The 18,399-nt window shown below is 37.8% G+C and overlaps 1 protein-coding gene across 7 annotated transcripts in view; it reads left to right on the forward strand.

The window, feature by feature from the left end:
* Positions 1-18,399, forward strand: part of STS (steroid sulfatase) — a 300,091-nt gene that overhangs the window by 72,407 nt on the left and 209,285 nt on the right. For all 7 annotated transcript variants that reach the window (XR_007510235.1, XM_049834687.1, XM_049834686.1 and 4 more), the window contains 2 exons: positions 9,383-9,542; positions 12,113-12,234. Coding sequence is in view for 6 of the 7 variants with exons in the window: in XM_049834687.1 (XP_049690644.1) it covers positions 9,383-9,542; positions 12,113-12,234 (282 nt within the window). In the remaining variant the exon portion in view is untranslated. The remainder of the gene's footprint in view (positions 1-9,382; positions 9,543-12,112; positions 12,235-18,399) is intronic.

Genomic DNA, 18,399 nt, shown 5'->3' on the forward strand with positions numbered 1-18,399 from the left:
AGGTTCCTCTGAATGGTAGCACAACCATCAGTGGATCAGCTACTTCTCCCAGTTTTGTATCATCTGCAAAACTGCAAAAAGGAAGAAAGATAGACATATACAGTAAGCAATAACAATACAGTGAGGTTTTCAAGCGAGAAGACTCCACAGTTTTTAGTCAGTAGGTATCTGTCTGAGAAATTACCCTTATATTTTAAGAGAGCTGCAGAGGAAATGGTATGCAAGCAAAACAAGCAATGCCGAAGTCATGAGGTTACAAACTATCAGATGGGTCCCCTTGGGCTAACACCAGAGTGAAATGTATCTTGAACGTTAGCACATAGGCCTTGCATAGTGATTTAAGTAATTAAGGAACCATATGGTTACATATCTGTAGCTGTAGGCACAGCCTGAGGTGTTTTAGAAGGTCTAAAAAATACTTGCCTTCTAGAATGCCAGACATAAGATACAGGATAAATGACAAGGAGGAACAAAAAGACAAATACACTAGGGAAAATGCCTTCCTGAGGAACTTTGATTGAATGGAGTCTTTCTACAAAATTCTGTATTCATACATAAAGAATGGAGAACAATTTGAAATAGATCTTACCTGAATTAATAAAAAATCTGACTGATAGGGTTACTTGGGGAGCGATGGGTCTTCTTATTTTTAAAATGAATCGTGTGGTTTACAGTTACTACCTATAGTATGCTGGCAAATGTTGTAATACACTATGGTATAGAAAATAATCACTATATAAGAAACACAATAATTATGGTATGATAGACATTCTTAATAAAATAAAAAGAAATTAAAAGACCCATGCAATCACTTGAATATATTTTTACCATTTTAAAATACAATTATTTCTGCTTTATCTTCCACCTTCTCCATCTCCATATCAGTCCTTAATTTAGCAGGTGTATTATGCATAATTTTCAAAAGGGCTGAAGTGGAAATGATCAATTAATTGCATAATTAGCAATTTTCATACATAATAAATTATTCGTATTAACAGTCATGTACAATGAAAAGTGTTAGCGGTCTGTACATCTCTGGCAGATTTAATGAAAACGAGACCTGTGAACCCCTAAGTCTCAGGCACTGATATAACAATGTGCCTAAAAAAACAAAAGGACAATCTTGTGCTCATGTGTGCACGCACTAGGAATTTGCTTCATCTGATGAGTAGTTTACAAAACTGGGAGACATGCACGTCCTTTCTCCCTGTTTCTGCTAGACAATCTCCACAACTTATCTTTTTATATATCAGCACTGCATGAATGTGAATATGAATCAAGCCACTTCACGCTCTTGTCAGAGCTGGAGCAGTATGCTCAGCAATAATTGGTTCTGCCCTAAAATCAAAAGCTCTCAACAGATCTCCACAATTTGAACTCACTAATTTGTCTTGATATCCTGCCAAATGAGCCCCAATAATAAAATTTAAGAGGAGTTTGGAGAGTTAGGCTAGCACTGCAAGACTGAATGCAAAGAGGGGAAATTTCTATTTGAAAGTTTTAGTACTCTGGATTCTGACTGTGGAACAGTCACTGTAAATTTGGATAGCCCTTGAAATTAGAAACCAAAGCTAACACAATGTTTAACTAGTTGCTGTCAAACACAGTCTGGTTCATCTCTTCAGTAGCCTTTTTTAGAAGACATTATATAGTAATATTGAAGTGATGAATCAAAATCACAGCCTCTCTTTCTAGTGGCCTTTTTCTGACAGTTATCAGGAGCAGAATCCTGGGAGGAAGATGCAGGAGCTGTGTAGTAAATAAAGATCCCTAAGATCTCCTCCTAATCCTAGATATTATGACCTTGGTGTGAGATGTGAATCCTGACAATTTAGATTCTACGAAGAGTTTTAGCATGACTTATATACATTTTCATCATATGAAGATGAAATTCCACTTTGAGTCTTTGTTTTGGGTTTGTGTGGTGGGGTTTTGGTGGCGGGTGAGGGTCCTCAGGGCCGGCTCCTGTGAGAAGCTGCTGGAAGCTGCCCCGGCTCCAAGCCGGACCCGCCTCTGGCCCAGGCCGAGCCCCTCAGGGACAGTGGAAACACCGGTGGGAGAGCAGATTTCAGAGGGGAAACCTGCAGGGAGTGGGGGATTGGAACGGGAGAGGAACCCCTCTGTGGGTACCGAGGTCAGGGAGGAAGGCAGGAGGGGATGCCCCCGCAGCCCGCGGTGAGGCGGCAGGCTGTCCCCCTCAAGATGGCCGCCACTCTGTGAGGAAGCCCGCGCTGGAGCAGGCTGGGACTGAAGATCGGCCTGTGGAAAGGACCCACGCCAGGGGATTTTGTGAGGAACTGCAGCCCGTGGGAAAGACTCACGTTGGAGAAGTTGGTGGAGGACTGTCTCCCACGGGAGACCCCCCACGGGGGAGCAGGGCCCGAGTGCGGAGTCCTCCTCCCCTGAGGAGGAAGGAGCAGCAGAGACAAGGGGTGAGGAACCGACCCCAGCCCCCATTCCCTGAGGAGGGAGAGAGAACCGGGAGTGGGGCTGAGCCGGGCAGGAGGGAGGGGTGGAGGGAAGGTGTTCGAGGGTTGGGGTTTACATCTCAGTGTCCTTGTTTTGGTTTGATTGGTGGCAAATTAAATGGATGTTGTTCCTTCCCCAAGTTGAGCCTGTCTTTCGCCCGTGTCCATAAGTGGTGAGTGATCCCTCCCTGTCCTTGTCTCGACCCATGAGAGTTTCTTTATATTTTCTCCTCATCCCACCGGGGCTAGGGAGGAGTGAGCGAGCAGCTGTGTGGTGCTTTGTTGCTGGCTGGGTTTAAACCACAGCAGTCTTTCTGAATTCTTAGCACAGCCTAAATCATTTGGCAATGAGAACACGGTGCTTTCATTTACTATTTTGAAATGGGACAGTTGCAAATTTCATGGAACATCTTGAAGTTTAATATCGTTTTCTCAATGAATAGGATAAAGGAGGGAAAACTTATTATACTTCATCTAGGTGACCATTGTTTTGTATACTTTCATTATGCCTCTTTCCCTTTAATACCTCATTCAGAAGAGAATTGTCTTGTCAGTCTCTCTCATCATTCTTAACTGATTAGTTTTTCCTTGTCCCTAATTTCTTGTTATTTTCTTCTGTGAACTCTTTTTAACTGTGCAAAGAATTCTTCTAAAATGACTTCACAAATATTACCTTTTGGGTTTTGCCATGAAGTATCACTACCTGTTTATATACTTACTTTTTAATATTATCCATTTCATCCTATAGACTGCCTGTTGTCTTTTCATCTTGCTGATTACAGATGTGCATTAAGCATTAGTCTTTGCGTAGCCCTTCTTCTTAAGTATGCAGTGAAGGTTATGGTATGAATAACTAAGACCATAGACTCTAGTTCAGTTATTTTTTCTTTAATGTTCATTGTACTGCAAATATTTTTACAGAATTTGCACTTGCGTCTTGTTTCCTGTTCATCCAACTTGGTCTGAATCCATTATCTTTTCTTCTGAATTTGATCAACCTGTGATACTTTCTGTCATATGTGGATTGTTCAATTCCACAGCTCACTTCCTTTCCAAAATTGAAGTAAATGTATTAAAATAGCAAGGGACTTAAGACAGAGTAGCATCAAGGTACTTTACTACTGCCTTTTTTTGCAAAGTGTCACAGGGTGTTTGTTTTATCTCTTTGTTTCCTGCCTGTTAGTCAGATTTTGATTCATGACAACCTTTTGTCTCCAAAACCATGATTAATGTTCCAGAAACTTTTCCTGAAGGTCCTTGTAAAAGATATTTCAAAGGTTTAAATCTAGATACAGCCTCTAAAGCAAAAAAAAACCACAACAAAAACCAAAATCATAGCTGTTTTAGGAGGAATTTCTTTCCAACAACTCAAGATGTTAGTACTCCTAGATGCATACATGATAATGCATTTTTCCTGGCTACTTAATGTTTTGATCAGAAACAGTTTCTCTCAGAAACCTAATACTTCCTGTGGACCTGTTGGGCCAACAGGTCCTTTGAGTCATTTGGGCCTGTTAGTTCCTTTGGAAACTACCAGTTCGTGATACATTTTTTTGGAAAAATCTTTGTTTCTCTGTTTTTTCCTATTTAGCTCTTTATCATTCATACCAGATCTCTAAATGATTTATCCTATATTGGCATATAAGTTGTATCTGATGTATAATTTATAACCTATATGTTATTATGACTTATAACATATAAATTATGGTCCTTCTTATCCTGTTAACATTTTCAGATTGAAATATGGAAAACTATCTTCTTAAAACTTTCTATGTAATTTTTCCAGCAATTTTTTTTTAGTTCTGTGACGTTTGTCTGTTGAAAAGTGTGGAACTTTGAGGTTAGTTTTTTAAAATACTTGAGATCTCTACTTTAGAATAAGTAAATTAATAGAATAGGTAAATGAATAGAATATTCTCTCCATTGAATAAGCAAGCATCTTAAGTGGACTGGTCTAAAGGATTTGCCATTATATTCTTCTTTGGTACCATGAGATATTGAATCTCATTAATTTTTGGTAATTTTTATTTAGTTGTTTAGTGACTGATTTCTTGAACTAGCTTCAGTATGTTATAAAATATGTCTTCTCTGTTACATACTTTATAGCAGTAAACAGCGAAGGCATTAAAAAGGTTTCTCCACACTTTTTCTCAATATACTATTTCACTGGCACACACACAGACAGTAGAAGTCCTCCCGCGTTACCACTCATTGACATCTATCCCACTGTTACATATGGGATTTTCTATGGAGTCTCCTTGCATCTCTTATAATACTTTTACTGTCAGCTTCTTTTGGATACATCAATAAATATATTTTGCCTGTACCTTGGACCTGCACATTAGAAACATTGTCTTTCTTTGTATTTATGAAGCATTTAGCACAATGCATACAGGCACTTGGCTACTGTCATGCTGCTGGAGTGGGTCATGAATTCTGTTGCTAACGGAAATGCAGTCAAACACTGATAATGGCAAGCCTTTTGAACAACATTAATTTTAAGTGCTTTGTGTCTCAGAAATACGTATATTCATAGTTACCTTGTTAATATCCATGAAAAATAATGTTTCTTAAGGGCTTACACCCTGATTTTTTTATCTACTATTGGTCTGTGAGAGCTAAACAAGGACTGGAGGAAACAATTATCCAATATTTTATTTAAATTTATTATTTTTTTACAGTTTCTTCTATTGCAGTGATAAGTTCATTCAGCATTGTTTCTTGAAGCTATTAGTAAACTGTTTCCTATCTGTAAGTCCCAGAGAAATCAAGTTGACAGGCATTATGCTGTTGCATACTTAGTGATACTAGTTGGAATTTCACTTTTGACTTTGACGAGAGCAGGGATTGACCTTTTTTTCAAATGTACTGTATTTTTATATTCTCTCTCAAGTGATCCAGATTTTTAAATAATCAACCCATCTTTTAATTTGACTGAAACAGAAAATATCCCGAGAGACAATTTCATTTGATTGGAAGAAAGGTCAGATGAGAAGATGTCCAAATGAGCTATGTCTGTTACGTTCACCTGTACAAGAACAGCTCAGGTTGAAAACTAACAAAAGCAGTACATGAAACAGATTAAAATCAGTAAACTAAAGAGAGAGCTTGCCATTGAAAATAAATTGTTGTTTGATCACTTTATAAGGTAAGCAATAGTAACCAGTTTTGATCATTGATATTTGTAGCATAAAGTCCATTACAGATAGGTAGAATAATTAATTTCCTTGTATTTTTCTATCATGCAAGAGAATAAATTGGGTTTGGAAGCTTTGTTTGTAGAAGAATGTAAGAAGGAAGGAAAGGGTAGTATGGTTATGATCCAAGTGATCCAAGAATGTTATTTTAAATAGTTTTCATCATTCAAAATATTAAGTGATACACCACAGAGTTCCCGTGTATATATCATCCTTTGTAAAAGCTCTATTCCCAGAGTTAGGTAATAGTCAGTTTAAACCAGAGGGAGAAGAAAAAGAGATATTCTTTTAGCTAAGATTTGAAATGAGGTTAAAATGGAAATTTGACATCATGTTGTGGATGACTGCAGAGAGTTATGTCTGTACTTTGCCTGCTCCTGCAGATTTTTCAGGAAAGGTGAATGTAGGCTATTGTTCAATATAACACTGAAGGGTGCAACTACTCAGAAAGCATAGATAGCTAAGCATGAAAATACAGCCTGGGGTGTTTTATGCTGTTTTAAAAACATTTTTAGAAGACTTTAAAAATAATATATAGCTAGGTGGCCTAGATTTTGCCAGGCATACAGACTACTAGGTTGCTGCCTTTTCTCTGTTTCAGTGTTAAGTCCAAGCAAAATACAAAACTAGTGAATCAGATCCTGAAATATCAAGACATTTCATTTTAAATTAATGACCTTCTGTGGATTTTTTAATTTTCCTTCTAATATTTTAGCTGTTTGGATGTTTGCTTCCTGTTTCAAGCATTAGTAGTGAAACCTTGTTTTATTTTTTAAGGAAAAAAGAATGCAGATAATTTGAACAATGTTTAACAGCTAGAGTTTTAAAGAAAATGTATATCAAGGGATTTGTAATCATAGAATGGCATTAAGCAACTGTAGTGATGTCAGTAAACACAGTTCTAATAAAGATGAACACCACATAAGCATAGATAATAGAAGACAGTCTTCCGCAATGACCTGTAATTCCTGCCCTGGTTCCCTGCTATTCCTAACCTCCAGAGATATCAAAAAATTATGCTCCAATTAGTCTTTTGAAAGGAAAACAGCAGTCACTTCTTCCTAGACATGAGCGAGGAGATAGCCCTGCTGTGGAGTCCATTTTGCTTTTTGTACCTCACAGCAGGGAGGCAGAGTTTGCTGAGTGCTCCCTTTGTGCTTGGGTAATGTGCAAGTTTTCTGTCCTGTTCTGTAGTGATTCAGGAAAATTGTACTGTGAACCTAGGAGCTGTGAAAGCGATCCAATATTGAGGTTTCAAGAATTGCAACATGTATGGGAATGGGATTCACCACTTAGCTAGAAATTGCTCTGTCTTCAGATTACACAGGAGGCAACAGTAAAATGAGAATTTATTTAAACAATCCAATCTAGCTAGCGCTGTTACTAGGTTCAGACAGGTATACAGAAATAAAAAGAACCTCACACTTAAAGCTACCTCTGTTATAGTTCAGCTCAGTTTTGTCTGTCTGCACTGTCCAGCCAACAAGCTGCTGTGATGTGTACACAGAACTAGGATCTGGCTCATGAACTAAATCATCTCCTTGGCATAACTGTTCACTGAAAATATCTTAATTTGAGGATATCTGTAATTTTATGCCTGCATACTTTTCTTGTGTTTTTAATCAGATTTAACTACTCCCCCTCAACAAGATTTTCTGTGAACCATAGTTCAGTCAGGATATTAATCTTGACACTTTCCTGCTAGGTAACACATAATCCCCACCAAACTTTTAAAATCTTAATGACTGTTATACATGGGTAGAGTGATCTTTTCTACAGAAGATGCACACAGTCTATTGACATCTAACCTGGTCTTGACCCAAGTGTATTAACAATGGATCGGCATACTGTTGGGTGAACGCTTCCTTCTGCTAGGTGACAAGTGTTTTAAACCTCACCAAATAACACCTTTATAAATTAAATCTACATTTTCTTTAGATTTTTGTGTTGAAAATCATCTTTTTTACAAGAATGTAAACAAAAATAATCCATGCATCTTATTCCTCAGTTTTAGAATAGGTGGCCATGTGCTTTATCGTGAGAATGGAATTGCATTTGACGCAGTGGAAAGAGTAAATTTTTAAGACTGCTCTGAAAGACCGTCTTGTTGAGTTCTGAACTTGGCACTGCTTTCCAAAAACAACTTAAGCAAAGATTGTTGCTTGACGTAATGCTGGATATTAGAAAGTCTAAGTTTTCTGACGTCAGACTAGATAATTAAGTGTCCCTGACTGTTCAATATTATGAATTCTGATAAAGCCCATGAAAAAAATAAGCAAAAATCTGATATAACAAAGAATCACGAGCTAAAGTTTTTTCAGCCACAAAACTGTGTGTGTGTATATATATATATATATATATATATATAAAACGGGTAAAGATCTATGCAAAGGAATTTTCTTTCTTGAAGTTGCCACTTACCTGTATGAGCAGTGAAAAACCTGTAGAAAAATAGGTGGGTTCTGAACTGCCCAATACTGAAATAGAAAAGATCACTGAGGAGTCAGTAAGATAGACAGCATGTATGGTAAGGCCTGGGCTTGACACCAAAGATATTAGCATCTAGGTGGTGTTTTGAAGGTCTAAGAGGCTGAGGAGACAGAACTATTGAAGTACTTTGTCATAATACTTTGTTCTTTTGTGGGATTTTTACTTGAAAAAGGGAGATACAGGAAAAATAGGCTCATAGTAGTTTAGTTTGAACCATGAATTGCTGTTTGATTCAGTTGATGTTTAACTGCTGTTTAATTCAGTTAATTCCTCTTCTTTCAGACATTTATATTATATAAAACAATATCAATTTAGTTGTAAATGCCTGGCCCAGACCATGCTTAACTACATCCAAATCCCATCTGTTTACCGGAAATATTTTTTTCCAAGTGATATATTAATTTCAAAGATCAACCTGAAGTGCTGTACATAGTCACATGACTGTGGAAGATATCAATAATGGTACTTGTGATAGCTTTTCATACAGAGTTGTGTCAATCATATATTAAGTAATGGTAGAAATATTGTCATAGAATAAACACATTGTCCTTCTGCAAAGATGTCAGGAGGACTGGGCAGTGATGGATATTGTAAAAAAAAAAGGAAACGGCTGCAATGTTGTATTGAATACACAATTGATAGCGCATTTGATGCAACTGTGTTGTTTTAGAAGTCAAAAAGGTCTTCACGGCGTCCTGAGATCTACCATCACTGTAGCAAATTTCTTCCTAATGCGTTGAATTGGAGAATTCAGTAACATACTTAAGTTAGTACTTTCTTCTATCTAAAGTCATTAAGCACCATTTTTAATAAAATACTGTATATCCTCTCTGGGTTCATACCTCAGACATCTATGTATACCTTAATTTATTTTTGATTCCTGTTTTTTGGTTATATCTTCACATAGCTGTGTGGCACACTATCTAGACGAAATTCTATATGAAGATTCCTGCAAAGTGCCTTTTTATCTCCTACAGCTCTTATTTAATTTTGTTTGTAAACTAAATACATTTTATAAGCTCTAATACATTTTAGTAGATTTACTGTGAGAAAGGTACTGTTTGTAGGTGGAAATTCTAAACCTAGCAAATTAAAAATAAGATAAATACATTTAATGAAAAGATTCTAGCTAGACAGAATGTTTAATATTTGGAAATTGAATCTTGGGAGGGGAGTGTATTTTTCTAAGAAAGTGATTTCTTAGCAAACGAAACTTTCATTTTTCAGGTGGAAAATCAATGAACTGGGAAGGAGGTATTCGTGTGCCAGGGCTTCTCCGTTGGCCTGGAGTGATACAAGCTGGTGCCTATATTGATGAGCCAACAAGTAACATGGATATATTTCCTACCGTAGTCAAACTTGCAGAGGCACAGTTACCCTCTGACAGGTATGGTCTGTAGTTATCTCTGTTTTAGAGAAAGTCTTATGAGTGTTTTATACATTCTGGTGATGTCTATTAAGATAGAGGTGAGAATGAAAAGAAAAAGCTAGATTTTAAAGCACTTTTTTGTCATTACTTACAGTAGAATGTTGTCTCTTTTCATATTGACATACTGATATATTTTACAGAAACATCGTATGTAAATACAGCTTAACTTGCAGAACAAGCACCAAGCGGCAAGAAGAGAATACCACCAAGGGCAACATACTGTCAAATCAGGCCTAGAATTATTTACTAAAAGCCAAAATGAATGTATCAAAAAAGGCTCTGTTCTGCCTGAGTGAAAGTGGTAGAAAAAGGAACTGCAAGTGTAATTTATTTTAAACTTTATGAGCTCAACCTTGCCTGCTTAGTTTAACAAACCACATCAATTGCCAGCTAAGCTTTTCTCAGGTTTTTTTCTTCTTTAACCAAGTTAGTGAAAATAATTCCTTACAGAGTTTTGCAGCCTGATAAGAAAACCCACTGGACTTCTAAAATTCATAAGATGCTTTATTGACACTCCTACATCCCTGTGCTTTGTCTTGTTCAGGAGGTAGCCAGTCTCAGCAGCAAGGTGCCTCCACCTAAACTCTGTTGCCATCCAAATCCAGTAACTGGAGGAACCTGCTGATACACTTATGTGTTGAACACATCTACCACACACAAACAGCTTTTGAGCCCAAAAGCATCCAGCATCCATGTGGGGAAAACCAGTGTTGAGCAGAGACACTCTGCTAATGATGGTTCATTGAGTGCTTGAAGGAAATGGCAGGGCAGGACATGTGTAAGTTGTGAGAAATTAGTCAGGCTGGTCCTGTGAGATCCCCTACAAGCAGTAACTGTCAAACCTAAGCAGTTCAGATTGTTCTTAATGTGGGCAGATCTTACACACTTTGTTTTCATATTGCTTGAGTGAAGACTAAGCATCGATGGTTTATTTTGATCTCTTTGATAGAAATCCCAATATACTTGTGTAACTTCTGCTTGCAAGTTGCTCCACTCTAGTTCTTCTGTGTAGACTAGGTGCCATAATTACTGCTTCATGGTAGGTCATGGACTAGCATGAAGAATTTTGATCCAGCAGCTGGATTCCTATCACTCCACTGAACTCTTCCTGAGAAATAAGGGAAATGACTATGATTAGGATTCAGTCACTGGGAGGGAGCAGGTTAAAAAGGAAAGGGGAAGGTGCTCCTAGTTAAAGAAGAAAAACAAGTCATCAGGAAGAAAAGTCTCATATATCCCCCTGAAACCAGCAGTTGTGGGAATGCACTGGAGACACCCTTCTCCTCATCAACAGGCTGTAGAACAGAAAGTCTCCAATAGACGTGCATCTACCCTGCTCTCAGCTTTACAGTGAGCAAGCCCGCAGGGGTGAGACAAGAGTGCATTACTCAGGCAAGAAAACAGGACAAATTGGAAGTTGGAAAGACTGATTCAACAAACTCCCACAGACAGGGATGCACCCAGAAAGCAGAAGTTTTGGACAACATAGCTTTAGGAATTCCAGGATGTTTTCCTGTCCATCCTTTGAGAAGAGTCCTACTCAGAATGGTGCTGTTGCATACAATTGCTGCCAAGAATTTCATAGTCATATGTAGCTCATGGCTTAAAAAAGTGAAGTTAGTACCTCTCTTGTAGTAGTTACACTAATGAGAAAGGGGTTTACATGGTAATGAAAATTAACATAGACATTTTTAAACTTTTTAAAAGCTTCCAAAAAGTTTTTATGAGATGTTGCTCAAAATGCTTTAAAAAGAATTGCCTGCTGATCTGTATATCAGCAAAATGTAATTTCCTATAAAACTTCTTGTAAATTTTTAATTCACACCAGGTCAAAAATGCAGATTGTGATTTCTCCCCTGCCAGCTGATTCCAGCAATTCAAAGGCTTAATTTATGGAAACATTTAAATGCCTTGCTTATTGTATAACTCCATTTTGATGTAAATTGACTGACTCCTTAAAAGCACCATCAAAATTGTCCAGCAGCATTTAGAGTATTTTTTTATATATATATATTTCTGTGTATGTAGTTGATAAACACCTATTTAAACATAGTTCATTTTCAAATTTGAAATGACTTCTTCTGTCTTAAATTCTGGCATACATAATTTGCTGGACAGAGTTCTTACCGTTACTTCTGGGGATGCTAGCAGCAAAACATACATTTCTCTTGTCTTAGGGTTACTTTGGCCAGACTACTCCCAAACAGCTTGAGCATATATGCCTGGAGGACTGTGTTGTAGCAATTTATTCATGACTGGTCACTTTCTCAGGAAAAAAAAAATAATAAAAAAATATAAAAATGGGTTGAGGAAACAACCATTCCTAATGTCAAAATGTAAAATTAATGTTTCCTTAAATAATGTAAAAATCAAAGGGGAAGAGCACCTGAGGGTTTTTCTCCAAACTGACCAACTGGGGGTGGCCATTCAGATTTATTTTTTAAGTATTGGAAATGCAGAGTTATAATATCTTCTCAGTAAAATGAATTTTGGTTATTCTTCTGATTTTGAAATGCTTTCTTACTCAGAATTATTGATGGACATGATCTGATGCCCTTACTTCAAGGAAAAGTAACCAGATCCAAGCATGAATTTCTCTTCCATTACTGTAATGCATATTTAAATGCAGTGCGCTGGCATCCAGGAAACAGTAAGTAAACTTGCCTGTTCACATTTTAAATATTTCATATAATTTTTATTGCAGCTTGAAAAGAATCACAAAAAAGCCCTGGGCTATAGTAGCAAATAAATTGTTTAAAATATCTAGCCTTTATCCTTCCTTTTCACTTTTCTTTTTGCCAGAATGTGCCTATTCACCATTTTGCTGTTTGACATTAGGTTTTTTGCTATGCATTAATGATACATATCAATACAATACTGAGATCTGTGGTATCTGAAGCTATTTTTTTTTTTAAAACTTTCTGTCCTGGTTTTGGCTAGGATAGAGTTAATTTTCTTTCTAGTAGCTGGTACAGTGTTATGTTTTGGATTCAGTATGAAAAGAATGCTGATAACACACTGATGTTTTCAGTTGGTGCTAAGCAGTGTTTAGACTAAGTCAAGGATTTTTCAGCTTCTCCTGCCCAGCCAGCGAGAAGGCTGGAGGGGCACAAGGAGTTGGGAGGGGACACAGCCAGGACAGCTGACCCAAACTGGCCAAAGGGCTATTCCAGACCATGGGACGTCATGTCCAGTATATAAACTGGGGGGAGTTGGCCTGGGGAAGGGGGGGGGGGCAAATCACTGCTTGGGAACTGACTGGGCATCAGTCAGTGAGTGGTGAGCAATTGCGTTGTGCATCACTTGTTTTGTATATTCCAATTCTTTTATTGTTATTTTATTATTTTTATCATTATTATTATTATTTTCTTCCTTTCTGTCCTATTAAACTGTCTTTATCTTGACCAATGAGTTTTACTTTTTTCTGATTCTCTTCCCCATCCCACTGGGGGTGGGAGGAGTGAGCGAGCGGCTGTGTGGTGCTTAGTTGCTGGCTGGGGTTAAATCATGACACTTGCCCAAGAGAGAGTCTGTGTTACAGAATGAAGTAGTCAAGGTTAACTATTACATCTTCCTGAAAACATACAGGTAACAGGATGGCTTGCTAAATAACAGCACAAGCACAGGTGATGTCAGCCTGGCCATTTTTATTATTGGGATAGCAAAGTATAGGAGAATCGCTGAGTCAGTCATAATTATCCAGTAAATGAATACAGTATTGCAGGGTCCCTTTTCATGCTTTTTATGAATGATATAATTCCATTTTGTAGGCCAAGGGAAAAAGCATCTCCCACTGATTTGTTCCTTTTTACCTAACAGCTCACTGTTTCTGGTAGCAACCTCCACATAGAATGAAGTCAAACACACATTTGTCTCATCTCAGTTGACACTCAAAGTGATGACTTGTGCTACAGCTCCAAGATGATGAACCAAGGCAAGCTTTGGTGTAGCATTTTTTGGTTTTAATACCTTGGGAAAGGACTTGCTTAATAGTTAATGTGCAAACTTAAAATGAGTTGGAAACTTTATCTTGGTCATTTGTAGGCTGACTCTTTACCAGTCTTGGACTTTAAACTAGGAAAAGGGAAAATGTTACATACAACATTTATTTACCACTACTTTGCCTATATATCTTGCATTTGATAGTCATAAGGAAGAGCCAAGCAATTGGAAGACGTGGTTATCTAGTACCATTTTGTATCTGAGGTTGGATGAAATTACTCTGTGTCATGATGAGGAGCAGACAGAGCTCCAGGCAGGCAGAGAAACTGTTTTTCTCAAACATGCACCTTTACAAGATGACGTACACCTTGTCTGAGGAATGGGTCAGCTTTGTTGTTCACTGAAGGGGAGTTTAGTGGAAATGAAGGGGAGCAATGAGGAGGGATTAGTCAATTGTATTTATTTGAGGGGCAACAATGTAGACTGTGATTCTCACTTTATCCTTTCTCCAAGGCAATCAAAAGAGAAAGTCCACTCAGAACTGGGCAATAACATTTTCATAACACTGGCCTGTTTTTGTATGGAAAGTTGTCGTGGTTTAACACGAGCCAGCAACTAAGCCCCACACAGCTGCTCCCTCCCTCCCTCCCGGTGGGATGGGGGAGAGAATTGGAGGAGTAAAAGTGAGAAGACTCAGGGGTTGAGATGAAGACAGTTTCATAGGGAAAGCAAAAGCCACACACGCAAGCAAAGCAAACCAAGGAATCCATTCCTCACTTCCCATGGGCAGGTAGGTGTTCAGCCATCTCCAGGACAGCAGGGCTCCAGCACGCCTACCACTTACTTGGGAAGACAAACACCATAACTCCAAATGTTCCCCCCTTCCTTCTTCTTCCCCCAGCTTTATATGCTGAGCATGACATCATATAGTCTGGAATATTCCTTTGGTCAGCTGGGGCCAGCTGAAGCAGAAAAGGCCTTGACTGTGTAAGCATTGCTCAGCAGTAACGAAAACATCTCTATTATCAACACTGTTTTCAGCACAATTCCAAAACATAGCCCCATACTAGCTACTATGAAAAAAAATAACTCTATCCTCGCCAAAGTCAGCACAAAGGGGTTTTGATATACTACCTTGTCAGCCTACATTGTAGTGTGAGAGTAGGCAATAGCCAGATATTCCTCTTTACTCTCTTTTGTACCAGTCCCCTGGGAGTGCTCAACACTTTCTTCTTTCTTCCTTGTCCAGTCTCAGATCTTAAAAAGTGCCTTTTCCATGTAGACAATGCAATCATATTTATAAAGTTATTTCTTGCAGTCAGCTGAAGGTTTGCCCCTGTTTATCTCTCTCCCATGTGTTGTTATTGTATAAATATACTTGCATTACAGATGTACACACCTGATGCTATCTGCGTTGCTGTGGGTATTCATGTGGAAAAACAAGTATGGTTGGTTTTTCTTCTGATATCTCAGGAACTCTATATAAAGCAACCAATTAAGTTTAAAGTGCATTACATTACTAGTTAGAGTATTGTCTTCTAGCCTCCCACCACAGTTCACTCTTCACAGCTAATCTCAGGGTCCATCCATAGTCACTGTATCTGCTATCATTAAGTGATATTTTAGTATGGGAAAATGAACACAAGTAAAGCAGAAATATAATGCAATGTGCTTTTTTTTTTTTTTTTCCTGGAGAAGCGATTATTTCAAACATTTAATTCAAAATGTTGCAGAGCTTTTGCTTAGCAGCAAAGAACTAATTTAGAAGTATCCTATAGCAACAGTTCATTCCCTATACTTAGGAATAGATCCAGGAAAGTGAATGAGGCCATGTTCATTAAAGGCAGACTAGAAAGCTGGGAAATTGTGCAACTTTCACGTTACCTCAGCATGCTACTATTATCAGGACAAGGCTGTAAGTCCTCAGGGTTTGGGTGCAGACTGATCACCATGTATTCCATGTCAAATGTGCTTTATGGCCTAAATAAGTACCACATTCCTCCATGAGTATACACATTTTCCAGTATCCAGAAATGACTGTAGGATCTCTCATCTTTTAGTTTCACCTTGGCAGTGACTGTAGTCAGGTGAATAGCACTTGATTCACAGAGGACCGCCAGAAGCAGATACTTAATATTCTTAAGGGTAGTCCTGAAGAGGTGATATTCCTTATCTAAGAAGAATCAGGAAATTCTTGAAAAAAATGTCATCAAGGAACAGTTGTCTCTTTTGGTGTACTGTAAATGATCTTTTAGACTAGGAAAGACCTGTGTTGTTCTTGGTCTGTGTTCCCCAGATAGTTAAGAAGGTTGACTAACAGCTACTTTGGAACTGTGTAATAACTTATTACCTGCAGATTATGCCTGTACGTATGGGCCAAATGCTGACCAGTGCTGCCCTCCCACTAGACCTGAGGGTTAGCGGAAGAAACTGTGATAGCATGAAATGAATAACCCCAGCCATGTTCAGCATATTCTGCACTGCTCTGGTGATGGGCCCTTATTAGAAGGACCCAATTGTCCAACTAGTCTGAGACTACATTATAGACTGCTGATCCCTTCATTAAACATGTAATTTCTATGAATTTTAAAGATGCACTTTTTGAAGAACAAAGCAGCAACAGCCAGAAATTCATAGAAGACGAAAGCTTACAACTGTTAAGGAAAACGTTATTTATTTATTAACTAAAGTACAATCCATTCTAAATAAAGGGTAAAGGTCCATATATGGCATGTATGAACTTAATAACGCATATATTCTCATATTTCTTACTCTATTTGTTTTGTGTGAAGTCTTAGTTTGTATGTCAGCTTCAGCTTACATATTCACTTTTTTACCTAGACACTCAACGTGTAGGATTAGCTTTGATCCTAAGGATAAATGCATATACCAGGAAGTGAGAGGGAAGCAAAAGTTCTGCTTAACCATTTGGTCCCTTGTTGCCTCCATCACTCCACAGTTCCCTTAGTAACTTTATCGTTGCCATTGTTAGATTTCCACTGTGCTTCAGTCCGAAAACCCTATTTCTGACTCTTAGGCTACATATATGAAACAGGTAAATTTAGTGTCTGTCAAATTTATAGTACGTGCGCACCTTTCCCTTGCTTGCAAGCTTCTAGAGTCTGACTTAAGCAGGTGTATTTCTCGCATCATTCACAGGTCAGAAACTTCAGTGTGAACAATTACCATTTTACATTTTTATATTTAGAGGCTAAGCATTCCTCATAACCAAATCAATACACATCTTCATTAAGATGTATTACTTAGGTCAGTTATTGCATACACAATATACTTTCCCTTTCATCAGCCTTTTGAAGGAGCATTTAGAGGACGTGCTATGCAATGCTCTTCTCAACCAACACTTCAAAATTTGAGCCTTATCCTTTCTAGAGAGACATGAGGAAAAGAGTCTCTTTTCTATTTCCCTTTTCTTTCTCAGCCACAGTAAGCTAACACCACTTTTTTCTTCATCTCTCTTTGATTCACGTACATTTTGCCTGATAGTAAAAAATAATGCACATTATTCTTCACATTCTGAATTAAAAAAGGAATGAAATACCAGGCAATTTTCTTTGCTTATGATTCATGTCTTGCTCTCACAGACTTGTGCATGCTGACATTTGCTATCAGTGCCTTGGAGACAGCCAAGACATACAGTCCCGGTCCTTGGAGTATGATTTCCTGTTATTTTGAAACCTCATAAATATGTGTAATTTAATTGATCTGTTCAAAATACAGAGAGGAAGACATGCTAAAACAGTGTCAGCAAAGTACTGTGATTTCCCATTATTAATGCTTATTCTCCAGGCTCCCTGGTGTACCTTATAAGTACCAATATATGAAAGCAACACATTTGGAAGAAAAACGAAACCTTTTCTTTCTGCCTAGTAAGGTGTAATAATTTAGGGGGGTTTAATCATTAAACGTTTACATTTAAAACAAAGGAGGTGTGGGATCTGCCTTTACTTTTTTGAGCTGAGCCACCCAAAGTTTTATGTAGCTTTCTGTTGGTTGTGTGTGTCAGATGATGCTTTGGCCTGTTTTAAGTCTGATCATGTGTTCTGCTAGTGCAAGGAGACCAGTACTTGTGTATTTGCTATAGTTACAATTCAGCATAACTGAGTACTGAAAAACTATCAAGAGCTCTGTTTCCAGAACATTACTGGCATATGAATCAGTACTATTAAAAATGCATTGCTATGACAACTTAATTATGAGGAGAGAATTCATCAAATACAGAGCAAATCTACAGTTGAATGGAACTACTGCATCTTTCAGACTCCTCTGATTGTGTGCAAAATTTTCATTTGATGAGGAAACGTCTTGTAATCCTGTGTAATAAACATTGAGAAATGTAATGCAATGCAGTCTGTACTACAAATAAATAATAATCTTCACAGTATTTTGGTACTTCTAATAAAAATATCCTAATGTTTCTGATAAATGCTGCAATGACTTTACTAGCAGCACTTCACCTTTTCTATTTCAAGATGGATTTCATTATTCAGTGGTGAGTGTCATTCAGTAAACAATAGAAAAAGAGACTTGCAAAGGCAAGTTAAATTGAAGCACACCAGACAATAGAACCAAACTAGCTTATCATGCAAATATAATGACTTTTAAGGACAGTAGAAGTTCACTGAAAAACTCTAAAGAGAAATATTGCACTTTGCCTGACTTAACAAATAGGATACATTTCAATTAATGCTTATTCTGAGTTTGCTGTATGTTGTGATCTACTGCAATTACTGAAAGTAGTTCAGTCAAACTCACCAACAAGGGCTTCTTTCTATATTCTCACAGAGTTCATAGCTATTCTGACTTGTGGCTGTTGCAATGTCCTCCAGCATCCAACTGTCTGCGGTATTTCATG

Source organism: Accipiter gentilis, chromosome 31 (assembly GCF_929443795.1).
Source record: "Accipiter gentilis chromosome 31, bAccGen1.1, whole genome shotgun sequence".
NCBI lineage: Eukaryota > Metazoa > Chordata > Aves > Accipitriformes > Accipitridae > Astur > Astur gentilis.